We start from the raw sequence: 27,953 nt of genomic DNA, 5'->3' as shown, positions 1-27,953 counted from the left end.
CATGAGCATCTGTCCTCTGTCAGGCTGCCCATTCAGGAGGATCTGCTGTGCAGCAACAGGGTAGGGTACTGCACCCAAACCTATCTATTCTCCAACTTCATGCATGGAGATTGAGTGGCTTTGGTTGAGGGTGTTTGATGTCCCTCCTGAAATATGTGATGTCATTCTGGCAGCCAGGTATTCCTCCCCTAAAACTATTTACACCTGCCATTGCAACAGGTTTGTGACTTGGTGTGCGTCTAAATTGGTTGATCCTCTGTCTGCTCCCTTGTGTCTGAACTTCTTCTGTTTGTTCCATCCCTTTCCTGGCAAGGTTTTTATTTGTGCCTAGTTAAAGGATCTCTTTCTACCATTTCTGCCTTTCTAGTATTACCGGACCAACCTTCCCTGTTCGTCACCTGTTGTGACTAGTCCTTAAAGGTTTACAGCATATATTTCCTTCAACGCCCTTCCTTATGCCCCAATGGAACTTAAATCTAGGTCTCAATTTTCTAATGTGTTTACCTGTTGAGCCAATGCACATGTGCCCTCTTTGCCTCCTCAGCATCAATACCCTCTTCCCAGCCTTCCCAGACGAATTGGTTCCAATAACCAAAGCGGAACATCACCCTGCCTACCTCACCCCCCCCCCCCCCCCAAAAAAAAAGTCCGACTAAGACTCTACCCCCTGGATCCAAAAATGGCATTATCGTTTTATCTTGAATGGCCCCAGTCGTAGACATTTGTCAGGCCGCTACGTCGACTTCACCTGTTCACCAATCACTACTGCCTTGGCAGTCGGGTCTGGCAAGACGGGCATTTTGCCTGTTCGGTCCTACAAGACTCCTTAGTTTAAAACTGTCCACAGACTACCCTCCTGTAAGAGATTGCTTTGGTATCTATTCTAAGGTAAGGAATCTGATCCCTTAATGACCCTCCTATCTTCCCTGTTCTATGCACTGTATTACCACATGTAAGAGATCCTTCAGGACCTCACTTTGGACTAGTCATTTCTCCTCAGCCTTGGTCTGTGCTTCTGGTGTGGAAAAACAGTCAAGAACGGAGGTCAGGAATCTGGAATGAAGCCTATACAGGCACCACACACAGCACTTCTGGCCCGAACAACGCCACACACAGCCGACTGACACCACCTACCAGTGCGCAAGGGGATTGCTCAAAAGGAATCTGTGGCTAGACCGAGTCTCTACCAGATAAGGCGTAACCGAAGTTGAGTAACTTGTTCCTCTTAGCCTAAGCAACGTTTGTCTCAGAAACATCAGTCCCAAATAGCAGGGATTTCTGTGATGTTTTCCCTTCCAGACCTTAGACAAAACTGCCCCTTGCTATGTCAAATGAAACAACCATTACAGCAGAGGCCTTTGAGAACCAGATGCCATCTTTCACTAACTTTAGATGTTCTCCATGATTGGTAATTAGCGCCTATAAATTCCAGAGAACAGATTGTGCCCATTAGAGACTATAGGTTTTGCCCGTGAGAAATAGGTGGCAGCTGCATGACTTAAGGTCAATGAGGATTTAAACCATTTATCGATAAGGTCCAAGGAGGCAGAATCTTTGAAGGAAACACCAGTTGGAGTCCGTTTTTGCGATGTTTGGAATTTCTATGTCAAAAACTTAGTTAGAATACAACTTAGGTCATAACCTTCGAATCACACACTTCTCCGTTCCACTGATTATTGGAGCATCAGTTGCCAAATACTATGAAATACTTACTATGCATTAGAGGGAGACCAGAAAGAGCAGATTGATGGTAACAATTGAACACATCTTCCCCAGGGACTTTACCATCAGAAGAAGTAAAATCGGTGAGGTCCATCAGCCCCTGATCGCTCAAGAAATAGTCAATCATCTCTTCTATAGGCCGCAAGGCATCATACTTCCCATGTGACTTTTGTTCCAAAATTTCCTGTGGATCAAGCTTATTCACAGATTCAGTGAGATGCAGTCAGGGTCATCTAGACATAATCTCACTTGGCAGTTACTTACCGCAATCGGAATGTTGAAGTGTTTCTCCAACATGGTTTCTAATTGGGTTGGCACGTGTAAAGAACATCCCCCTGCTAACCCTGGAGGGATTCAGGAAGAAATAGTAATATCAGAATTGAACCAAGAGGAATGAGGAACTTGTCCCTTAGCAGGGAATCAACTTTCCCTATGGTGCAATTTAATGTGCTTGTGCCAAGACATGACCCTATTCCTCCTGAAGGCCATGGTGGTGCAAGGCCATAACGCTCATTAAAGGGGCAAACTGCATTACTGGCACCTGATAATTTACAGTGATTTGTTTTTCAGTGCACAGACAAGTTCCATTACATTGCAAGAATAATCGAGGTCTGTAAGTAAATGCATGAATTTGGCAGCAGCAGCAATGACATACTGGAAGTTTGGAGAGATCACAATAATGGTGAATCTTCATTGTTGCCTGCATTCTCATATCCTACCTAACGCCACTCCATAACACTACTAAATGTGTGTTAAAGACGATCTGGAGTGTTCAGTGACACAGAGTGTGGAGAGCCAATAAAGAGGAGAAGGGAGTTAATGTCCACCAACTGCGTGGCCCAAGATGAACACTAGACAGCCACTGGGACCACAAGGGCTTCAGAAAAAAAGTAGTAATGTAGCATCATGAAACCTAACCTACAAAAAGAAAGCTCAAAAGACAGACTGCCTACCAAATCAAGTCTAGGAGGCAAGCCGAAGAGCCTCCGGGAACGCAGGATAAATGTGGGAGGACCCAGTTCTTACATTTCTCAGATAGAGAGGACAAGTTCAAAAGAAAATAAAGTCAAAGAGCCGGTCTGCAGGGAAGATCACACTTACCTGAGAAGGACTGACCCGATAAACACTGCAACAAGAAAATGGGAAAAGGGGCTGATGAAAGTGAGTGGAATGATCAATACAGATTACGACACAAAATGATCACACATACTCACGTACATAATATTTTTGTGAGTTGCCTAATAAACTGTATCCCAAACGATGTCTACATTTGAAAATCAGGAATTCAGTACTTGTTACAGGACCAGTGACTCTAGAGTATAATCCAGTGATATGTGCAGTGATTATAAAATACTATGTTAAAATTGTTATTAATGAAATATTGGTTCTAGCAACTTAATTGCAAGATGTTATTTTGCTACCCGTCAGCATCAATTGATATTTTGTGCAATGGAAAGAGAAAGTGTCTCCATTTGAAATTAAATATAATTTGTAATTTGTTTATGAACAATCTATGGACTTGTGAGTCATTGAATGTAATGATAGATTGATTAAATGAAGCGGGGTGTCCTGGTGCGGTAAGTACTGCATCCCAGAGCTAAAGGGAAATTAGGGAGAAAGAACAGTTTTTAATGGACTGAAAAAGAGAAGCTTTGGCTGTAATGAGACCACTGCTTGCAAGACTTATCCTGGGGATTTGAAGGAAGTTGGCGAGGCAGAACAAAGAAGGGTAGGAGAGTAGCACTTAGTAAGGCATCTGTTGTGATGGATCAGGCCACTGAAAGGACCTTGAACAATCTATCTTTGTGAACAGACAGACAATGTAAAGATGTAAGATGGGGAAAAATGTAGTCACCCTTGCGAAGCCCAGAGACATAACAGAACATGGAATTGTGTATTAACTGAATGTGTTATATCGGATTTTATGGAGACTGAGGAACAGAGCATTGAAATAGTCCACACAAGTAAGAACCATCAGCTGGGCTGTTGTCCTACAAGAAAAAGCTGGGAGAAGAGGAATGAACTCTGTGAAAGAGAAAATAGGTAGTAGGGAGTTTGTCAGTCTGAAATAGTCCACACAAAAAGAATCATCAGCTGAGTAGTTATCCTACAAGACGAATCTGGAAGAAGATGAGTAATCTCCGTGAAAGAGAAAACAGGTGGAAGGGAGTTTATCAGCCTCTTTGGAGAGGGGCACAAGCTTGCTTTGGTGTTATTTTTTTTACTTTCTTCAGCAATTAGTGCCAACCTTTTCATTGGTACCAAACTAAACTGAAACATTTCTGCCTTTTAATCTGTATTATCTGTTAACACCTGTTACATTACTTGCTCTACTTTTTGGGAAAAGTCCTATTTTGTCCTGTTGTGTGGGTGGGTTAACGGTTGTAAGATCCCAAATTCAAGACTTATAAGGATTAGAGAACAGTTTAATCAAACATAGACAATAGGGGTTTCTACTGTTGGAAGCAGAAGGAATGTCTATATTGGCTCATGTGTCTATGATTGGGGTGTGAGAGATGTTTAAAAAATGTACAAAAACAGTAGCTCAGTATTTCCCCAAGGTCATGAAAATTGTCACAAGCTACAAAATCCTTTTATTAGAGGAAATGGTCAGGTTTCTAAAACTCATTGCACAAAGAGGCATTTCTTCGACCATTACTTGTGTGCTTCATTATTTCACCTTAAATCAAGATGCACAGAGGTGAGGTCAATCTTCTGCCATTGCTGATCTGAACCTCGGAGGGAGAATACTGCAACAAACAACAAAATAATAAAAGGAATGCTTGAATTAATCTTAGTCGCTGGCGAATGCTTGAAAAACACCAGGGCGGACCTGTGTCTCCTGCAGGAGATCCATCTACGTCCCGCAGATCATCACAGGCTACGATCGCGGGCCTTCCCAATACAGTACTTTTCCTCACAAGAGAACAAGGTAGCTGGAGTTGCACTCTTAGTTTCACGATCCTTCCGTAGGAAGGCGGTAGACAAAATCGCGAAAATACCAAGTCGGCTACTGGCCTTCAGTTTATACTAGGGGGACCTTCAGGTCGTCTTGGCTTCCATCTATACACCCAATGAGAAGCAGGAGGGGTTCATAGGTCGCACGTTGGGTGACGTTATGACCACGCAGGACAGACAGGTACTCATAGGGAGCAACTTTAATATTGTCCTCAACAAAGACTTGGACCGGTCGGCCTCTAGATACGGGGGCGGAAGCTGTGTCACCGAGGGGACTGCAGAGACTGAAGGAGCTTGGCCTGAGTGACTTGTGGAGGAATAAACACCCCACACCTTTTACTCCCATGCACATAACACCTACGCCCGTATTGACTACTACTTGGTTACTAGAGACATCCAGCAGACTTTGAAGGAGATCGGCATAGAACCAGGTGCCCTTTCGGATCATGCAGTAGTCTCCCTTGCACTGACCATTCCTACACAACCCAGGGCCCCTCGACCTTGGCGGCTCGGGACCACTCTCTTGTCGAGGCCCGAGGTAGTGGCCCAGATACGGAAGTCCATCTCTAGATTTTTAGATATTAACAACATAGCCAACACTCCAATCTCCCTATTGTGGGAAACGATGAAGGCAGGCATGAGGGCGAGTTAATTGCGATCCCAGCAGCAGACAAGACTCGACGAGAGAAGAGGGCTCAGCTACAGCTGGAGGTGACGGAACTCCAGAGGATTGACAAACGTACTGGAGCTTCGAGGTTCTGGAGAAAGCTAAGTGCAGCCAGGGATCAGCTAGCAAGTCTAGACATTGATAGTGCAGAGTACGCAGCACTCCGGCTGCGTCATTCCTTTTACGTGTGGGGGAACAAATGTTGACGCCTTTGGGCCAACAGACTCCGTGCCTAGAGGCAAGCCACATTGGTGGAGACAGTGAGGTCAGGGGATGGTACAGAGGCGACCAGTGACCAGCAGATAGCTGCGGCATTCCAAGATTTCTACCGTGATCTGTATACTCCCCAACGGTCCAACATAGACGCCACCTGTCAGTATCTCAATGGGGCACGCACAACACACCTCTCGGTGGACGACGCAGCTCCGCTTGAGGCCCCCATATGAATTGAGGCGGTTATATCAGCAGTAGTCAGACTGGATGCTCTGAAGTCCCCGGGAACAGATGGCTTACAGGGCCTGTTTTATCAAATCTTCTGTGGTGAGCTTGCCCCGATACTGACTCACCTTTTAATGCTATCTCTGGACCGGACACAATACCAGCATCCATGTTAGACGCAGCCATCATGGTCATCCCAAAATCTGGGAAGGACCCCACCCAGTGCGGGTCTTACAGACCCATTTCCCTACTCAGCGTCGACATTAAACTGCTCATGGGCATCCTGGCTTCCCGCTTGAGCCTGCTGATGCCCGGCCTGGTGGATCCAGACCGGGCGGGATACATACGACAGTCAGTGCGGGGACATTACCAATCGGATCATGCACATCATAGACAAAGCCCAGCACTCGGGGAGAGAACAAATGCTGCTCAGCATTGATGCTGGAAAGGCATGCGACCGAGTCCACTGGCCACACCTATGACTATGCTGGAGCACTTCGGGCTGAGGCCCCGGTTCCGAGCATGGATAACTAGTGTGTATAGTCACACGAAGGCCTCAGTTAGAGTCGACGGGATAGCATCTGCCTCATTCTTGGTGGGCTGGGGGACACGGCAGGGGTGCCCGCTTTCCCCCCTCCTGTTCGTTCTTTACATGGAGCCCTTTGTGCAGCAAGTGAGAGAAAATCCACAGATTACGCGGGCCACTTTTGGAGGGGAGGAACACGTGATAGCACTTTACGCCGATGATGTGGTGGTGGCGGCTCTGGTTGACCCACTGAGGGCCCTGCCGGCATTTCTGGGAGAGGTGGAGACATTTGGAGATGTGTCTGACTTTAAGATAAACCTCTCAAAATCACAGGCTCTTAGCCTCACACTCCCGAAGTAAATGGTAGAGTTGCTGACCCAACGATATCCATTTCAATGGCAACCGCAATCCATTGCATATTTAGGCATTCAGATAGCTAGTTCAGTTGCGGAGTCCTCACGTTTTGGATTATCAGCACCTCCTCCAGAGTGTCAAATGAGAACTAGCCCAGTGGAGAACCCATCCCATCTCATGGCTGGGCAGAATAGCCGTTATAAAAATATCGGTCCTGCCCAGGGCTCCATTCCTTTTTCGGATGCTTCCGGTGGAACCATCGCCCGGCTCCCTCCAGGCGATACAGCGCAATATTAGCCACTTCATATGGGCTGGTGGGAGACCTAGAATGGCCAGACGCCTATCTTCTCAACCCCCGCTGAAGGGAGGACTGGCATCCCTGACCTTCAGCAATACTACAGGGCGGCCCAACACCGATACCTGATAGTGGTGCCGGTCAGAGTCCGATAGGAGATGGCTCTTTATGGATCGAGCAATTGCAGGGACTACCCTCGGGAAGATCCCCTTTCTTCAGCAGTGCCATAGACCACGGGGTTTGTACTCCTCCCCCATCACCAGAGCAATCATGAAGGCATGGGACCAAGTGGCCCGCACTAAGGATCTTACAACCTTCCAGTTTCCACTGACCCCCATAGTGGGGAACCCGGAATTCACACCGGGCCTGAGTGAGGGCTCCTACCGGTTCTGGTCTACCCCACAATGTCGCTCCATCGGACACATGCTCAATGAAGAGGGCATAATGTTCTTTGATAGCTTAAGAAAGGCACATTCATTACCTGAGACCGAGATAATGCAATATCTCCAGATACGTCACTGGGTGAAGCACCCAACGACGCGCGAGGGAGCATTTTGACCCATTCTGAAGTTTGAGAGATGGTTATTGACTAAGACAACAGATAAATAATCTCAGACCAGTACGATTTGCTACAAACCGCAGCCCTTCAATCTAAAATCCCGAGCCATGTGAGGTGGGAGACAGAACTGGAGAGACTGTTCACACCAGGAGTAGGAGGCGATCTACTACTGGGCTAGACACACTGCACACAGCACAGCAGGCATGGAGACCACAGTAAAAATGGCCACGTGTTGGTACCTCATGCCAGCTCGGCTCCATAGGAGTGACAGCTCGCATTCACTTTTGTGCTGGAGAGGATGCGGAGACCCAGGTACACTGGCACACCTCCTCTGGGAATGTCCAAAGCTGGCCCCATGCGGGTAGGGTATCCTGGACGAATTAGACCGTCACATGACCACTCAACTCCTGAGATTCCCAGTCTACATTGTTTTGAGCCTTCCGAACCCCTTGGCATTTCCACTCAGATCACTAAAGGGAAGCCACATTAGCCTCGCCCTGCAGAATATTTTGACACACTGGGGTTCTTCACAAGTCCCCACACAGCTGGGCTGGCTACATAGGCTATGGCAGATCCTGGGGATGGAACGACTTACTCTTACTCTTAAGGCACAGGGCCACTTATACAGAGAACTATGGCACCCCTTCCTGACTCCACTTGCTGGGGAATTTCAATAGCTGACCTGCCCAGAAGACGACAGCCCCCAGAGAAACGAGAGGCAGTAGGACACCATTATAGTACTCCACACACACTTCATATTTCACGGGCCATAGGGGCACCTTGTGTGGGGGGAGGGCAGGGGAGGGGTTGAGGGTTGGGGGAGTACTGTCCGATGCCTGTTTCTCTCCCTTTGTTTCCTTTTTTGGAGGGCATAACTCTGCCCTGGTTTATATTGCCTGTTGAAACTCAGTAAAGAAATATGAACCATAAATGCACATCGTGGTGCTGCAGTACAGTCAAAGCATACTAGGGAAACATAATACGAGAGTTGGATCAAAACCTGGACTTTGAGATCTTCATGTCTCCCGTGTTTATTGTACTGGGAATCCCAAATGACATAGATTTACCAAAATCCAAACTTATGTTCTGTGGGTTGGGTTTAGAAATAAGTGCTAAGAGAGACCAAAATGTTGGGATCCCAATTAACCCCTACTAAATTTGACTGGTAAAGTGGAATGCACATGTAATAAAAGCTGAGATGGTGAAATATAAGCACAGAGGTGGCCACTGCAATTTTCCTAAGATATGGGGAGGCTGGTTAAACTATTATGATTTTGCTGGGAAGTTAATCTCACACACTGAGAAAAGGAAACATCAAACGATAGGAAAGAACCTCCGTCTAATCATCCCCCAAAACCCAATGCTGTTGATACTCTGGTAATGAACTAATGAACATAATCTGTGGGGCATAATAAACTGTATATATATATGCCTTATATCTGTTAAATTGAAGCGTGACTCTGCTGAGAAAGTTTGGTGTTAAATTGTTTTAAGATTATGAAATTGAAAAACGTAAATAAAAATATTAAAAGAAAAAAGTGATCTAATGACGAGAGCTGTGGCATCCTCCTGGACATGACCTGTGTTATTTAGATTTGCATGCATTTCTCCTATATTTTTTCTCTAAAAAATACTTCTAGGTCATTACACCATTGTTGAGAATGACTGTGTATGTTTCGGCCTTGGGTTGTCGTAGATAATTTCCTCTCCTGAACAATTGCCTTGTGGGATTCTCAGCGTTTATTTATATGCATGTGAAATCATTTGCCTCTAAGTTGTCTGTACTGTCTATCCACATTCTTGTAAAGACGTTTAGAGCTGGATTCATAGGCACTGCCTCTCAAACCTGAGCACAAACGGGTGCATTGCCATTGGCGTACCAGCTTCACTGACGCATTGTGCATTTCAAAATATTGCTCACAATCAGGAGAGAATCGTGGCTAGCTAGTGATGACATAACATCTACTTAAGTAACTAGAGGGCCGAAATAATGCACTTAACTGGAGACCAGCGGCTCCCAATGTCCCAGCACGACTCCTCTAACCAAGGAAGTTTGCTGAAACTTAAGAATTTTTTATGGAACTGTGCGAAATTCAGCTTGCTGATGGTCCCTGGAGCCCCACTCCCCACGCTGTCGACTCTCGCACAGAAGAATGTGCCGTCCCGAAGTTACGGAGAGCACATTTTAAATACAGAAGTTGTCTGAAGAAACACACTGCCCTTCTGGCTTCACAGAGAGAGGCATGCGGTGTACTACTCCACTTTAGGACCGGCAGGGCACTGCCGAAGCAGCCAGAACGAACTCCCTGAACACATCTAGAGAGTACGACTGCTAAGGTGAAAGCAGTCCTGGGAGCAGGAATATGGTGGCGACCACGACAAGAGTAAGCTAGCCGCAGTCAGCTTCTTACGGCCTCGAGACCCAGGCTCCAGGTGCAGATAGCAGCATAAGCCCAGCATGTTTGCACCCAGTGGCGGCCGGCAGCTTTAGGAGGGAGGGGGGCGGGCGGGGCACACACACTCTCTCTCTATCTCTCTCTCTCTCTCTCTCTCTCTCTCTCTCTCTCTCTCACACACACTCTCTCTCTCTCTCCCTCTCATTCTTTCACACACAGACACGCATGCACGCACGCACATCCATTAAGAACATTCATACAATTCAAACATGCACGCACGCAACAGACATTCATTTTAAAACATCACACACACTCATTCTTTCACACACGCACGCACGAACATCCATGAACAACATTCATACCATTCAAACATGCATGCACGCACCAAACATTCAATTGGAAACATTACACACAAACACACACACTTACCTTCGGCCCCCAGGTCCCCGGAGGGTTGGGACTGTTGCCTTCCCTCATTGGCTGAGAGGGAAGGCAGCAGTCCCAGCCTCGTCACAGAGTGCGATGGGGTCAGTGAGACGACTTCTGACCCCACCCCACTCAGTGACGAAGTGTCACTGATTGACACTCGCCCTGGGCACTTCAGGGCTAAAACTGAAGCGCCCACGGAGAGTGTCAATTGGTGACGCTTTCCTCGTCACCCAGGGGAGGGCCTCGAGGCACCTTTGCTGGGCTGAGGAGGTCCCGCCCCTAGGAGCTGTGATCTCCTCAGCCCAGCAAAGTTCAGCTCAGGCAGCCAGGAGTCTGCGCATATCGTGCATGTCTGCTCCTGGCTGCCTGACCTGAACATGAAGAGTGTCTGTCAGACTGACCTTTGTTCAGCCTGGCAGACACTTTTCATGGGGGGTAAAAGGTGGGGGGGGCGTGGCCCCTCCGCCCTAAAGGACGGGCCGCCACTGTTTGCACCCCCAATCAGAGGTCGTCTGAGGTGAGTTCCGGCTCTCATTGCACTTCACGCATCCTTTGGCTGCAGTGAAGAGGAAGGGGAGTGTTAATGTGAAACCATTTGAGCTCTGAGTGACGCGTGAGAGACTAGCCTTGAAAACAGAGGGCTCTTCCCTGCTCACCAAAACAATGCACATATTCGAAAGGAAGTCCCAGAGTAAACAAACAGAATTGGTGGCGCCCAATATAACTGAGTTAAAAGCACAGAATGGGAAATGGGGCAGCAACAGTGGATTTGGATAAAATGCACACCTTGGGTTGAGCTCCGGACGCCGGAATCACTGAATACCATGGTAACACATTCTCCCCAGTGAATTGCAAATCGACCTGACAGTCATTACATTTCTGGTGGTTCACCACATTGGAAATTAGGGGTGTTTTGAGCTGCCTGGGGGACATCGTTAGGGGTATCATCTAGCTCTGATGGGACCGTCTGTTCCAGGGTCACCTTGCCTGCCCTCACTGCTGAGGCAACTGCCCTGGTGGGACTACCTGTCCCAGGGTGCTCTGCTGCACTCCTCTAATCTGCTACGACACCAGCTGCGTTGAAGGCGGAGGCACTTGGATCATGCTTATACTGCTGCCTCTTCCCCCGCTGCACTCGATGCTCTAGTTGTCAGGGGGCCATCCTGAGGGGTTTATTCTAACCCTGCTGGGACCGTCTGTCCCAGGGTCACCGTGCCTGCCCCCCCCTGCTGAGGCTGCTGTCCTGGTGGGACTACGTGCCCCACGGTGCTTTGATCCACTCCTCAAATCTGCTTCATCGTCTAGCTGGATTGAGGGCAGAGGCACTAGCATCACGCTTATAGCGCTGCCTCTTCCCCCGCTGCATGGGACGCTCTAACTGTCTGGGGGCAATCGCGAGCTGTGTCATCGAACCCTGGTGGGACTACCTGCCCCAGGGTGCCCTGCTCCACTCCTCAAATCTGCTTCATTGACACCAGCTGCGCTGAGGGAGGAGGCGCTTGCTTCAGGCTTAAAGCGCTGCTTCTCCCCCCCACAGAGCGGGCCACACCTGGGCAAAGCCTGGGCCAAGGTCGGGCCCATCCACACATCGCAGCCTGAAGGAGGCTGGGCCCTCTGTCTATCATTTTTTGTTTCCTCACTGTGGATATCGCTATTCTAAGTAACGTACCTATGGTCATAAATGCGACCAGCGCAGAGACATTTGTAATGAAAAAGCGGTAGTTGATTGACCACATAGTGAATTTAACTCTATAAAACTGCTTGGGAGACTCTGTTACATGGTGTTAAATACTTTCCATTGAGGAAGACAAGCAAGAATACATTAGCAAACAGGGGTGGTTTTCTCCCTGCATGTTAAGGCACTAATAGCAGGGCCAAGATATTTGGGATTAAATCAACCAACGTAGTTGACCACGGGTAAACGCAAAGCGACTGAGCTTCCCCAGGCAAGGGGAAAATCCCCAAGAAAATGAGAAGTGCAGGTGAGAATTGTACTGTTGCAGAAATAGATGATCTAATAGAAGGGGTCCAATCCTTGCTGTGTGCTAAGCCCAAATCACAGAAAGCACCTGTCGCTAAAATTACGTCCTTCTATACAAAAAAATAGGATCACAAGGGTCAAATAAGGTCGCCCATCGGATGGGGGATGATGATAGCCAAATAGTCCAACAAGGCCCCAATGCTACATTGAAAAGAGCTAAAGTTACAACTGTTCAGACTTTACGTCAGCCCCCCTAGCCGAAGACAAAGCTCTGGAGAAAGGGGTGCAGAACAGGGGTGTGACATGATCTGTTCCAATAGATACATGGCCTTGGCAGAAAACAAGTTTAATGATACGCCTGATAAAAACTGAATAGACGTTTCCTCCCAAGATGGCCCTGTATTGCAAATGACCCAGGAGGGTAGAACACCATTTCACCAGGAGGAAGATAATTGCCTGAAATCTAAAGCATGGGATAAAGCGGACCTATATGATATAATTGGCACTTTAACGCAAGAGATTGGGGAGTTAAGATGTTTGGTAGAATCTCTGGTGGTACATGTCAAAGGCAGAGAGAAAATGGGAATATATAGACAGGTACACATGAGAGGTGAATCACCCGGCTCTTCACCTCCATCAAATAGACGCCCAACTCCCTCACGAGCCACAGCACTACTCCACCAAAATCACGAGCAGCACAATGCCATCCACACAGCATACTGGAATAGAGAACGGGATAATGACTGTAGTAGTAGGTCTCTTGGCCGCAATAAGCCACAGGCAGGAACACTCCTCCAGGAAGTTCGTAGAATCCCTCAGGAAGGCCATTATAGAGCTTGCCCATCAATGATAGAAGCAAGGTGTGCAACCAAACCACATATTATGCCCCAATACAAGAGGATTAGCCACTTTGGAAGTACGCTATATCCCGAGGGAAGCCCAAGGCACCCCAGGGAATATATATATAGTTTATTCAACAAATTTGTTGAAATTGCACCAGTCATGTGGGGAAGATGGGAACTCCCTTAAAAACAAACTTATCCATTGGATTAGGCAGAAGTGCCGATGTTTGTCATTCATTCTTTCAGATATTGTGAGAGCAAAAAGACTGTCGGAAGGGAAGTGGAGCCATGATATTCTTGCATTAACAGTAAAGGATAAGAGGCTAATAGATGGCCTCATTACTATGGAGTTGCGATCTAGTACATCTCCCAACTGCACCATGAGGTTTATACTGCACAACCCTTCATCTCCCGACCCCTAGCACTGAAGAATAGCCAAAGAGGGGTGGGTTAGGTGAAACCCCAGGTGAGAATAACCAGCTGAGTTTGTGGTCAGGGAGGGAAGAGAGGCCAATATTTGGTAACAATGGTCTTGCAACATCTCAGGGAATCCCAATAAGCTCCGCGACACCACTAGTTGGGGACACGGTCTCCCTGATTTCATGGAATGTGGCGGGTTTAAGGAGCAAACTATCTGACCCTGATTGGCATGAGTATGTTGACCAATTCCATTTCTGCCTTCTACAGGAAACGTGGCTAATGGATCCACCACACAAGTTGGGCTGTAAAACTTATTTTGTGATGGCAATCCCAGTATCAAGTGGAAGACCTTCTGGGGGTTTGGTCTTATGGGTGAAAATCTCCCTAAATGTTGAGATGAACATGCACGATATAGTCACTCCCGATATTTGGGGATGTCCTTGAGAGTCAAAAATAAGATTCTATTCCACCTTATTAACGTCTATATAAGACCAAGGAGACTAAGGGCCTTATTATGAACACGGCGGTCCAGACCGCTATGTCGGCGGTGGTGGAAAACACTGCCACCTGCATGGCGGTCTGGACTGACATGGGAAGGCCGCCACAGCCAGGCAGCCTGTCGATGGTGGATTTCTCTATCGGACAGGGCAGCGCTTCTTGCAGCGCTGTCTTCTGGATAAAGAACCCGTTTTTCTCCTGCCTTTCTCTGGCGGTTAACCCTGCCAGAGAAGGCTGGTGGAATGGGTGCTCCGGGGCCCCCGTGCACAGCCCCGTCACGCAGGTCACTACCTGATTTACGGGCAGTGAACTGCGCGACTGGTGCTGCTGCACCTGCCGCACTGCGGCTTTGACGACGGCTCCATGCGGAGCCATCGGCAATGTTCTGGCACAGCATTTCGCTGGGGGGCTGGCGGAAACACTGTTTCCGCCTGCCAACCTAGTGAAATGTTGATTATACAGCTGGCGGGGTCCTCAACAGGCTGGCAGTCTGTGTTCAGACCGCCAGTATGAATTCCGCATAATGAGGGCCTAAATCTGGAGTCATATTCAATAGGAATCCTAGATGATATGTTAAAAGATATTCCCCGAATTAAACGATACTAAGAGGGGGAGATTTTAATTGCAACTATGAACCCATAATTGGCCTTGAGCATTTGGTAAAGGATGAAGACACGGTAAGAGGTCCATGGAAGTGCTAGTTTCCTGCACGACTGCAGCTTTGCAACTTATGAACTTTACTGTGAAACATAAATTAAAGGCCTGCAATGTTAGAAGTGGCCAGGGTGGTTCCAACTTGGATACATTCCAAAGAGGCAGGATCCGCTCAAGACTCAATTATATTATGCACAGCCTAACAACATGGGACAGGACAGTAACATCCAAAATAGATAATGGAAGCAAAAGTGATCTTTTCCCATTACGTATAGAGCTGAGGGGGTGTCTTTCAGAGCTAAGCTGCATGGGAAAGGATAGAGTAGGACCCCAAACTACTGTTAGTAACAATCGTAGGTCAGTAAAATGGCCTTCGGTATTGGGAGACATGGCAAGCATATGTAATACGTTTGCAAACCCATTGAATCCATACATCAATAGAAGACCCATTGAAATACCTATTCTAGATATCCATCAATCTTTGGTTATAGCATTGAGATCCTACTTCACCAAAACAACATGACAAATGCCAGGCCGGGATGAAAATAGCCCTAGGCAGCTTAATTCCTGGTATATGAGATAGTAGTACAGGAGGCAAGGGCCAACTATAAAAGAAATCCTGGCCAATGCAGAGAAAAACTGGGATGATCAGAATTGGGCTGATAGCCTCTGTGCAGCTAGATGTAAAGATACAGTAACCTTTTGGAGGCTAATTGCTCATGGAAGTAAAGAGGGTATAACGAACACTGAGCACTGCATAGATCCTGGTACATAGATCAGCCATTTTACTGATCTCTATTCCGAACCACTGGGGCATTCTCAACGTTCCCTTTCTGCCAGGGAACAATCAAACTTGACTACAACAGTAATCTGCTTTAGCCTGAGAGAAATGGTGGCGGCCATAGAGTCCATTAAACTAGGTAAAGTCCTGGGCCTGGATAAGATCCCTGGAGACCTATTCAGACATAGTACTGATATATGGGCTCCATACATAATTCTAATTAGCAAAGCAATAGCATCTGGTGACCCTGTCCCTGAGATGTGGAAAGGAGCGGAAATCATCCGGATCTATAAAAAAAAGTCCTAGACAGCAGCCTGGGGAACTATAGGCCGATTAGGCTGATTGATGAGCTGCAAAAAATACAAGTCAGATAGCTGCTAAATAGAATAACTGACTGGATGGAAGAGGGTAATATTCTAACATCTTGTCAAGCAGGCTTCAGGCCAGAAACTAACACGATCGACCAGGTCTTCAGGCTCCTATGTATCATGTGGAGATACATCAAACTGAAGAGAAGCCATCTTTAAATTACGTACATAGATTACGTGCTGCCTTTGATGTGGTCCCCAGAGGCACTCTGTGGGACACTAAATGAAACAGGGTATCCCGAAAAACCTTACTTCAGATAATTAGGTTGCATGAGAACAACTATGCAATGGTTCGGTGGGGTCTGAACAGTGAGCTAACAGATGCTATCCCCATCAATAGGGGAGTGAGACAGGGGTGCGTATTCGCACCAACCTTATTCTACATTAATGATGTAGGCAACCATCTTAAGCAGGGTGTCCATGACTCTCCAAGATTAAGCGGGGCTTTGTCCCCGCACTTTTCTTTGCAGACAATATCATTCTGATGTCCCAAACTCCAATGAGCCTACAGGCCCTATTAGAGAAATTCGACAAATATTGTATGACAAAAGGGTTAGAAATTAACATTGAAAAAACAAAATATTTAATGCTTAGACCTCATAGAAGGCTCAAGAGGAACATTTCGATCCTGGGGCAAAAGCCTGAATGTGTGAAAAACTTCTATTATCTAGGAGTCATACTGGATTCTAAGCTTTCATAGGCTCTGCATGTGGACAGAGCAAAAGTGTCACTTGTTCATAACTCCACAACGATTAGTAATAAACATCAGAACACAGGAGTAAAGGTAATATTCTCCTTGCTTGAGGTTTATAGACATAAGGCTCAGGCCACCACACTCTACGGGGCAGAGCTATGGGGACGAACTAATTTGAAACAACTAGCACTGCAAGAAAATAATCGTATAAGAGGTTGATTTATTAGGATTACCTGCTTCAACACCTTTGAACCCAATATTCCTCGATTTGAACATAAAGCAAATTGGCCATTTAGCAGTTTTTAAGCCAGTGATCTATTGGTGCAGATTGTGGACAAAACAAGATTTAGTCCATTACAGGGAAGCACTAATCGAACTATTGGATCTAGGTAGATCTGTAACCTTTCCCTGGCTTCGCCATGTTAGGACTTGGTTTTCAAACTTGGCCTTAAATCTTTTGGGGAGGAACCCCATATTTTCAAATGGCCACTTGAAACAAGTGTATTGGGATCATCTTTTTAACAATTTGTATCAAAATCCTGTACTTGGAAAACTGATCATCCAATGTTTAAATATTAAACTAAATCCCAGCTTCGAAGAGTGGCTAAACATAATTCAAACAAGGCGTGCAAAAACACTCTACATAAAATTTTGATACAATACCCTTTAAGTTAGGGCATTTACTGCCAAATTGGATCAGCAGCAGAGAAACAACAGAGATGACCTAACCTACAGCTTATGCAACATGGGTAGTATTGAAACTACAGAGCATGTGCTTCTCTTTTGCAAAGCTTATGAGAAACCTAGAAGGAAATGGATCCGCCCAATCTGTAGTAACCTAGAAATTAGGAAGTACAAGGAAGTTTTAAGAATCTTAGGGGCTAACATAATTTCCTGTATTGTATTTGGAATAAGTAGCTCTTTATTAACAGTAGCATATGCTAGAGACAAAGCGGCCTTGAGCCTTTAGAATACTGCAAGCTATACTATTTCCAACGTTATTAACCTGTCCCATTGGCAAATTTCGGATAAGGCCATAGCATGCTCCTAAAAAGCATGCTGGATTATTAGATATATCGAGAAGAAATTATTACAACAAGTACCCCATCTAGTCTGATCATAACTAAGCACATTCCCGCATGAATAATAATTCTGTGATTGATCACAAAGAAGTACATTTTGTTGCTGCTAATGAGTGGTGAATCAGTCATGGGTTGTGAATACTGAATCTAGATTTTAACTGATGTGATTTAGACCTAGCACTTGCACTTTATGGCAGCTTTCTTTTTAAGGTTGTTACATTTGTGTCCACCCTTATGTACCTTAGAATTTAGATTTTATAAAGAATGTTTATAGTACTTCCAAAACTTAGACTTGGAAAACTGATATGCATTATACATTATGTATGTCAATCCTTTTAGGCACTGTGTGTAGCTGAAATATAATTATTTTGTACTATTTACCTTATGCGGTGTTTTTATGGATCTTTATAAGCATGTTTTGTATTGTTGATTTATTATGGCATTATCCTTTTATGGCTTTAAGCCGAATAAAGGTCTTTGATAGTTGAAAAAAAAAAGCAATAAACAAATTAAACATTGAAAGCCACCTTTCCAAGATGGCGACTGCTGTTGGAAATGGAGCCAGAGAACTCAAGAAATAAGCGTATTACGCGCTACAAGGAAAATAAATGCAAAGTAGCACGTTGTCCGGTATCACGGAAGAGAGTGGTAATGTTTGAGACAGCCAAGTAGGTTAAATCATCCTCAGCAGCACTCATAAGCCTCCTTTTTTTATATGGGCTTTTTTGGAAACAGTGGACAGCCTAATATGTAATCTGTATAAAACCATCATATTGAAGCTAGTTTGAAACGTGTAAAAGGCTTTTCTTGAAGGATGATGGTAACACTTAGTAAATTTTGTATAAAATTATTAAGTTGCTGTCTTTAACAGGAAGCATGTTTATCTTGGCTTTGTCAAAGTAGAATGCTACTTGCAGAACATCATGAACTCCTTCCACTCTGGGGCACCCACGGACCTCCTGCACCCATCACTTCTCCAATCTTCGGAGCAAGAAGATCACCACCAAACTCACCTCTATCCTTAATGTATCCATAACCACTGCCACCTTCTCAGACCAGTGGAAACACACAGAGGTCAGATCCCTCCTCAAGAAACCCTCCGCCAATCCCAGCACTCTTAAAAACTACTGCCCCATCTCACTGCTCCCCTTCTCTGCCAAAGTCCTCAAAAAGGCTATCAACCAACAACTCACCGAACACCTGGAGATCAACGATCTGCTGGACACCTCCCAGACTAGCTTCCGCACCCACCACAGCACTGAGACAGCCCTCATCTCTGCCACCGGTGACATCAGAAGCCTCCTCGACCGGGGAGACACAGCGGCCCTGATCCTTCTTGACCTGTCCAACAACATTCAACACTGTTTCCCACTACACACTCATCAAGAGACGCCACATTGGGATCCAGGGTGATGCCCTCAAATGGATTGCATCCTTCCTCACAGGGCAAATCTAGAGAATCTGCCGACCACCCTTCACGTCGGAACCCAAAAGCTTCATGTGCAGAGATGCACAAGGGTCATCCCTGAGCCCCACCCTGTTCAACACATATATGACTCCCCTAGCCAACATGGTCAGAACCTCTGGCCTCAACATAATTCCTACACAGGTGACACCCAGCTCATCCTCTAGCTTTCAGAAGACCCCTACACCTCCAGGACCAACTTCCACAACTGCATGATGAGAGTCGCAAAATTTACCACGGCAACATGCTCTATGCAGGAATCACCACCCCACTCCTGAAGAGATTCCATATGATACAGAACTCAACTGCCAGACTCATCCTCAACCTTCCCAAACAGACCCACACCCCCCTCTCTCCAACCGCCTCAGGAACCTCCACTGGCTCTCTGTCCAGAAAAGATGCCAATTCAAGATGCTGATACATGCCTACAAGGTCCTCCTTGACCAAGGGCCAACATGCATCAACCACCGCCTGAACTCCTACCAACCCTCCAGACATCTACACTGCGGCTCCCTCGCCTTCACTGACACTCCCCGCTTCGGTCAAAGCCACAGCAGAGGACGTGTCTTCTCCTACCTCGCCGCCAAGTCTTGGAATGACCTCCCAACAGCATCATCTCTCACAGAATTCAAAAAAGGACTCGAGACCTCGCTCATTGATCGCACCAGGATCTTAGTGCCTGGATACCCTTGCAGGTGATTAGCCACGCTCTACAAACACTGATTGATTGATGGATGTGTAACTGTTCTGTAGTAAATTAAGACCTGGTAATAGCTCGGTGGCCCAACACACGTGATGGAGCTACTTGGGGTGTAACCTGAAGGTCATCCATTCAGATCGTAGTATTCTGCCTTTTGATTTTCTAAGATATTGTGTATTATTGGCTAATACTACTATTTTGTCAAATAATTCTATTTGTTTTATGTGCTGTGTGTGATATAGTCCTTGTCAAATGCCTTATGTCAAAACCAATTTATCTTTGAAAAATGGGAACTAAATATTACTGTAGACAATTTATTAAGATACACTTTGAACAAGGCAGTTAAGTAAGTGAAAACTTTATTTAGTAGGTGATTTCTCCTTAGTCTTGCTTTGCTGAAATAGGTTTTCATGGGCATATTAGTTCTAGGGCAATGGTTCCCAACCTGCGGTTCAGGGACCCACGGGGGTCTGCGAAGCCTCCTCAAGGGGTCCGCGACTGCTTAGAATATTAAATAATATTAACAGATTAGGTCCCCAGCTTTCAGTAATGACTTAGTGGTGAGTCCTGCATTCCAATAATGATCCAGTGAGGGTCCCCGGGTTCCAGTAATGATAAAATGGGGGTCCACTGAAGTTCAAACGTGAGAACCACTGTTCTAAGGTGTTGGCCATGCCCATGCTTAGTAAATGCGAGCATTTTATTTTTTAAAGATTTGAAAAGTTTCTACATTTAGCATAAGAGCAGAAGAAGTGATGCAGTTTATTAGTCTATGAAATGTTTTGCGTTGTACCTTTGTCTCCAAACATCGTTTGAGATACTGATCCTGATAAATATCTGTGAAATGTAATGTTACTACATTTTCCTGACTGTAGGGAAACAGAGATGAAAATCAGACTGTGAACTACCAAATGGCTCAGCAGGATGCACAGCGCCTTTACCAAGCGGGCGAGGGAAAACTTGGCACAGACGAGTCCTCTTTTAACTTGGTCCTCGCAAGCCGAAGCTTTCCTCATCTAAAGGCTGTCGTGGAAGCTTACTTCAAGGTACACATGTGTTCAGCTCCACTTCTTTACCCTTATTTGCAATCTTTTCACCTTGATGTTTAATATTATTGCATGAAAAATTTTGCAACTAAATTGCCATGTTTTATACCCATTTAAAATCTCAAGCTGAAAACACTGTCAATTCCAACTTGGGCTCCTCGGTGCTGAAAGAATTGGCTTTGGGAACAGTAACTTTTCTCCCTGGTTATGCTTCTACAAGAGCACTTCTTTAACACCGCTTAAACAGATAAGGGGCATTTCTTCAACTGTTTGCATGAAAGAACTCTTGCTTTAACCCTTCATATGTTCTGTTATAAAATGTATAGGACATAATTTAACCTCTACATTCCGGCTCCAAGTTCAAGAATCATTCAAAGGAGCTATGAAGTCAAAACAGAAGAGCGGGAGTTTGTTATGGAATTTCATGGGTCCTTCCAATTGTTCAGAATGTAAAAAGCACTAATCTCCAGAGTGAGGAAGCAGACACAAGAAACCTGCATCCGCCTGTTCTAAATCTTTTATCCTTAGGTATATGAGAGGGTAAGGATGTCCAGTTATGGATAGAAAGAAATGTTTGGCTTGACTTCAACTGGCAGAAACAGTGGCCAGCATGCTTTCAACTATATGTGCCGGAAACAGGGCATTGCAATGCACTATTAGGACTATAGGCAACTGCAGTGTGCTGAGAATTTGGCGAAATGTGTCCCTGAGGTTTCTGCCAGTACACACCAACCAGCAGCTGCATTTTGCACCACGTGTAACAGCTGGAACAAATATCTGGGGCTATTGAGGTAAAGCCTATCCATATAAGGTACTGAAAGTAACAATAGCTTCTATGATTGGCACCTTCTTAGGTAGAATGAGAAACTGCATCACGTTACATACTATTTGGAAACAGATGCCAATTTGGCGGTCATCTGTTGAGCCCAAGATAATTATTTTTGACCTGTGGTACAGAAGCAGAGCATATGCCTATTTTGATGGTACACCTTAAGCATTTAACTTTAACCAGGTGCCCGCATTATTTTGTTTATTGTTTTCTAAATTACTTTAATTTAGAGAATCTATAAATAAATTAGTGTGTATCAATAACTTCAGTCAGCAAATGGGTCTGTACAATGACTGAGGAATATAAAGTGCATCAGTGAAATGGGTTAGAGGTGTGTTCAGACCCGCTGCCCCATTGTGTTATTAAAGAAGTGTGACTGACCAGTCTTTGTAAGGTCTTCTCTATGTTTTGGGATTCAATTGATGTAAACCTTTCTGAAGAGACAAAGCTAATTTTCCATCTGAACTTTACTTTTGGGCTGGTGGTACTGGTCGTTCTCACATTGCAAGTAAGCCTCTGTCATCTGTTCAATACCAGATGAAATCAGTATTGGTGCCTATTTCTAAAAAAATGTGAGGGCCACCTCAATAATCCTCGAAATTCCTTTACAGTAAATCTCTGCTTGGCTTATTACACAACCACAGGCATCAAGAAAATAATTTAAAGTTCACCTCAGAATAGGTATGCCATTTTCCAACAATATTAGGATCCCCAGAAATCTTGAACAGAAATCACACACTGTAATGTTTCAAGAATTGGCAACAATCAAAATATATATATGTTCGGTGACGTGCAGCTGCAGATATACACATGCTGTGCATTATCCTGCCATCTAGTGTTGGGCTCGGAGTGTTACAAGTTGTTTTTCATACATCTATTTCCACAGAATATGTCTAAGTAATGGCTGAAAGGGCATAGGTAACCAAGTAGAGAACACTACCAACAACTCCAGGGAAGAATGTCAAATAGTGTAACAGCAGTAACCAGAAAGTTAGAGCATACCAAGCACTCATTGATTTCTTGAAATCTCTCTTAATTTAGCTCCAAGACATATAGAAGTATAAGAAGAGTCTGACACTTAGGAACACTCTAATTTTGACAAGAATTGCAAAACCCAAACACCCAACTGCCTGCAAAAAAAAAGGAATGTAGGAAAGACACAGTGGTGATCCTGTTTTAACGTAATTATCAAGGAAAAATCTGCTGAAAAGTTACATTGGAAAACCTTACTTAGGAATTATCAGACAATAATAATAGCCAAGAATTTGTTAGTGATGGCACAAGGAACTAATAGTTGCTCCTAGTTAGACAACAGGAAATGATTGACTATATCCAGTTGATTCTTTTTAGACCTAGAGAATAGAAAAAATAATGCCTTGGAGCAACTAATCACCTATATCAGTGTGGAGTAAGAACAATGCAAATTGCCTTACATTTTAAAGGCTATGCCCTATAAGAGCTGTTTAGAGAAACGTAATATAGTTTTAATTGAGTTATCCCAGATAAACCTGAATTAAAATTGGGAAATGTTTTAAAGAATATTTAGTCATCAGGACTAAGCCATGCTCTCCTGTAATGTTTCAAGAATTGGCAACAATCAATATATATATTTGTCGGTGACATGTGTAGCTGCATATATACACATGCTGTACATTATCCTGCCATCTAGTGTTGGGCTCGGAGTGTTACAAGTTGTTTTTCTTCAAAAGAAGTCTTTTCAAGTCACAAGACCGAGGGACTCCTCCCTTTCGGCTCCCTTGCGCATGGGCGTCGACTCCATCTTAGATTGTTTTCTTTCCGCCATCGGGTTCGGACGTGTTCCTGATCGCTCCATATTTCGAATCCATATTTCGAATCGGGAAAGTTAGCTAAATATCGAAAATTAGACGGTATTGTTCTCGTTCGGTACCGGTTTAGTGCTTTTGTATCGGCACCGATCGCAGAAGCGCTCCGACGGCCCTTCGGGGCTTCCGTTCTTCAGCGGGGCCTGGTAGGCCCGACCACATCCATCGTCAAAGACTAATGGACCGGACCCCCTTTCGCTTCTGTCCGAAGTGCCAATCAAAGTATCCTTATACAGACCAACACTTGGTCTGTGTAAGGAAATGCCTCCTTGGCATGGTTGCCCCCTGACTTTTTGCCTTTGCTGATGCTATGTTTACAATTGAAAGTGTGCTGAGGCCTGCTAACCAGGCCCCAGCACCAGTGTTCTTTCCCTAACCTGTACTTTTGTATCCACAATTGGCAGACCCTGGCATCCAGATAAGTCCCTTGTAACTGGTACTTCTAGTACCAAGGGCCCTGATGCCAAGGAAGGTCTCTAAGGGCTGCAGCATGTCTTATGCCACCCTGGAGACCTCTCACTCAGCACAGACCCACTGCTTGCCAGCTTGTGTGTGCTAGTGAGGACAAAACGAGTAAGTCGACATGGCACTCCCCTCAGGGTGCCATGCCAGCCTCTCACTGCCTATGCAGTATAGGTAAGACACCCCTCTAGCAGGCCTTACAGCCCTAAGGCAGGGTGCACTATACCATAGGTGAGGGTACCAGTGCATGAGCATGGTACCCCTACAGTGTCTAAACAAAACCTTAGACATTGTAAGTGCAGGGTAGCCATAAGAGTATATGGTCTGGGAGTTTGTCAAACACGAACTCCACAGCACCATAATGGCTACACTGAAAACTGGGAAGTTTGGTATCAAACTTCTCAGCACAATAAATGCACACTGATGCCAGTGTACATTTTATTGCAAAATACACCCCAGAGGGCACCTTAGAGGTGCCCCCTGAAACTTAACCGACTGTCTGTGTAGGCTGACTAGTTCCAGCAGCCTGCCACACCAGAGACATGTTGCTGGCCCCATGGGGAGAGTGCCTTTGTCACTCTGAGGCCAGTAACAAAGCCTGCACTGGGTGGAGATGCTAACACCTCCCCCAGGCAGGAGCTGTGACACCTGGCGGTGAGCCTCAAAGGCTCACCCCTTTGTCACAGCCCAGCAGGGCACTCCAGCTTAGTGGAGTTGCCCGCCCCCTCCGGCCACGGCCCCCACTTTTGGCGGCAAGGCTGGAGGGAACAAAGAAAGCAACAAGGAGGAGTCACTGGCCAGTCAGGACAGCCCCTAAGGTGTCCTGAGCTGAGGTGACTCTAACTTTTAGAAATCCTCCATCTTGCAGATGGAGGATTCCCCCAATAGGATTAGGGATGTGACCCCCTCCCCTTGGGAGGAGGCACAAAGAGGGTGTACCCACCCTCAGGGCTAGTAGCCATTGGCTACTAACCCCCAGACCTAAACACGCCCTTAAATTTAGTATTTAAGGGCTACCCTGAACCCTAGAAAATTAGATTCCTGCAAACTACAAGAAGGACTGCCTAGCTGAAAACCCCTGCAGAGGAAGACCAGAAGACGACAACTGCCTTGGCTCCAGAAACTCACCGGCCTGTCTCCTGCCTTCCAAAGAACTCTGCTCCAGCGACGCCTTCCAAGGGACCAGCGACCTCTGAATCCTCTGAGGACTGCCCTGCTTCGAAAAAGACAAGAAACTCCCGAGGACAGCGGACCTGCTCCAAAAAGACTGCAACTTTGTTTCGAGGAGCAGCTTTAAAGACCCTGCAATCTCCCCGCAAGAAGCGTGAGACTTGCAACACTGCACCCGGCGACCCCGACTCGGCTGGTGGAGAACCAACACCTCAGGGAGGACCCCCGGACTACTCTCCGACTGTGAGTACCAAAACCTGTCCCCCCTGAGCCCCCACAGCGCCGCCTGCAGAGGGAATCCCGAGGCTTCCCCTGACCGCGACTCTCTGAAACCTAAGTCCCGACGCCTGGAAAAGACCCTGCACCCGCAGCCCCCAGGACCTGAAGGACCGGACTTTCACTGGAGAAGTGACCCCCAGGAGTCCCTCTCCCTTGCCCAAGTGGAGGTTTCCCCGAGGAAGCCCCCCCTTGCCTGCCTGCAGCGCTGAAGAGATCCGTTGATCTCTCATAGACTAACATTACGAACCCGACGCTTGTTTCTACACTGCACCCGGCCGCCCCCGCGCTGCTGAGGGTGAAATTTCTGTGTGGGCTTGTGTCCCCCCCGGTGCCCTACAAAACCCCCCTGGTCTGCCCTCCGAAGACGCGGGTACTTACCTGCAAGCAGACCGGAACCGGGGCACCCCCTTCTCTCCATTCTAGCCTATGCGTTTTGGGCACCACTTTGAACTCTGCACCTGACCGGCCCTGGGCTGCTGGTGTGGTGACTTTGGGGTTGCTCTGAACCCCCAACGGTGGGCTACCTTGGACCAAGAACTGAACCCTGTAAGTGTCTTACTTACCTGGTAAAACTAACAAAAACTTACCTCCCCCAGGAACTGTGAAAATTGCACTGTGTCCACTTTTAAAGTAGCTATTTGTGAATAACTTGAAAAGTATACATGCAATTGAAATGATTCAAAGTTCCTAATGTACTTACCTTCAATACCTTTCAAACAAGATATTACATGTTAAATTTGAACCTGTGGTTCTTAAAATAAACTAAGAAAAGATATTTTTCTATAACAAAACCTATTGGCTGGATTTGTCTCTGAGTGTGTGTACCTCATTTATTGTCTATGTGTATGTACAACAAATGCTTAACACTACTCCTTGGATAAGCCTACTGCTCGACCACACTACCACGAAATAGAGCATTTGTATTATCTCTTTTTACCACTATTTTACCTCTAAGGGGAACCCTTGGACTCTGTGCATGCTATTCCTTACTTTGAAATAGCACATACAGAGCCAACTTCCTACAGTCTGTAATCTGTGTTCATCACCAGAACACAGGGAGGATACTTGTGAGGCTTGTCGAGCGTTTCGATCTAAAAAGACCCTACGTGATCCACGAGCGAGAAGACTGAAACTGGCGTCGACACAGAGAGAACAACTCGACGTCGAGGAGAAGGAAAGAATTTCCATCCAGGGGACGGACTCTGACGAATCCGAAAGTGAGCGACCCACGACAATGCAAAAAACAGTGAGTAAAACTGCCCCGTCCAAAACTCACACAAAGGTCGTTAAGGCCAAGGGGACACCACTGCCAGCAGGCCATGGCTTAACCCATCGAAAAGAAGGTGACCAAATATCGGCACCGAAAAAGGCCAAAGATTTGCCGAAGACTTCCGACTCCGGTCGAGATTCCGGCACCGACCGATCTTGACACCGAGAGTTCGACTCACCCAAGGTGAGAAAAATAACGTTGGAACCGAAAAAGACTTTATCGGAAACATCGGTACCGAAAAAAGCGGCTTTGGAGCCGAAAAGAAGCTCTTACACAGAAGAGCAAGGACTTTCCAGCCAAATGCATGAAAAACACAGATTTGAGCAGGAAATAAGTATGGATGAACCAGACCATACGCAAAGGAGGTTGCATATCCAGAAAGAGACTGGAAAAATACAAACTCTTCCTCCAATTAAAACCAAAAGAAAACTGGCATTTCAGGAGACAGAAATGCAGCCGAAGGTGAAGGTGGCCAGAGAAAAAACCCCACCACCAACCTTCCCCACTACACTCACCACAGCTGTCTCTGGTGGGAACACCTCCAATGCAGTCACCTACACATACAGGCATGACACAGGATGATCCTGATGCATGGGACTTATATGATGCACCAGTATCAGATAACAGTCCAGATTGTTACCCAACAAACCCTTCACCTCCAGAGGACAGTACTGCATATACGCAGGTAGTATCAAGGGCAGCTACGTTCCACAATGTAGCAATGCATTCTGAGCCAATAGAGGATGATTTCCTGTTCAACACCTTGGCATCCACCCACGCTTCCTACCAGAGTCTGCCAATGCTCCCGGGTATGCTCAAACATGCAAAACAGGTATTCCAGGAGCCAGTTAAAGGAAGGGCTATCACGCCTAGGGTGGAGAAGAAGTACAAGCCTCCCCTAACGGATCCTGTGTTTATAACACAGCAACTTACACCAGACTCGGTGGTTGTAGGAGCAGCAAGAAAGAGGGCAAACTCTCAATCGTCGGGAGACGCTCCACCGCCTGACAAAGAGAGTAGGAAGTTTGACGCAGCGGGCAAACGAGTGGCAGCACAGGCAGCCAATCAATGGCGGATTGCTAATTCACCAGCCCTACTTGCTCGAAACGATTGGGCACACTGGGACGAGATGCAACACATTATACAACACTTGCCCAAAGAACACCAGAAACGTGCCCAGCAGGTTGTGGAAGAAGAACAAGCAATATCCAACAACCAAATAAG

General features: G+C 46.1%; 1 protein-coding gene across 2 annotated transcripts in view; it reads left to right on the top strand.

Moving 5' to 3' along the window:
- The window catches only part of ANXA7 (annexin A7), a 387,587-nt gene that overhangs the window by 262,453 nt on the left and 97,181 nt on the right, over positions 1 to 27,953 (top strand). For both annotated transcript variants that reach the window (XM_069240454.1, XM_069240455.1), the window contains exon 10: positions 20,705 to 20,875. In XM_069240454.1, the coding sequence (XP_069096555.1) occupies positions 20,705 to 20,875 (171 nt within the window). The remainder of the gene's footprint in view (positions 1 to 20,704; positions 20,876 to 27,953) is intronic.

The sequence above is a fragment of the Pleurodeles waltl genome, chromosome 6 (genome assembly GCF_031143425.1).
Source record: "Pleurodeles waltl isolate 20211129_DDA chromosome 6, aPleWal1.hap1.20221129, whole genome shotgun sequence".
In the NCBI taxonomy this organism is placed as follows: Eukaryota; Metazoa; Chordata; class Amphibia; order Caudata; family Salamandridae; genus Pleurodeles; species Pleurodeles waltl.
The sequence above is the reverse complement of the archived record's forward strand: the minus strand, read 5'-3'. Positions and strand labels throughout refer to the sequence as shown.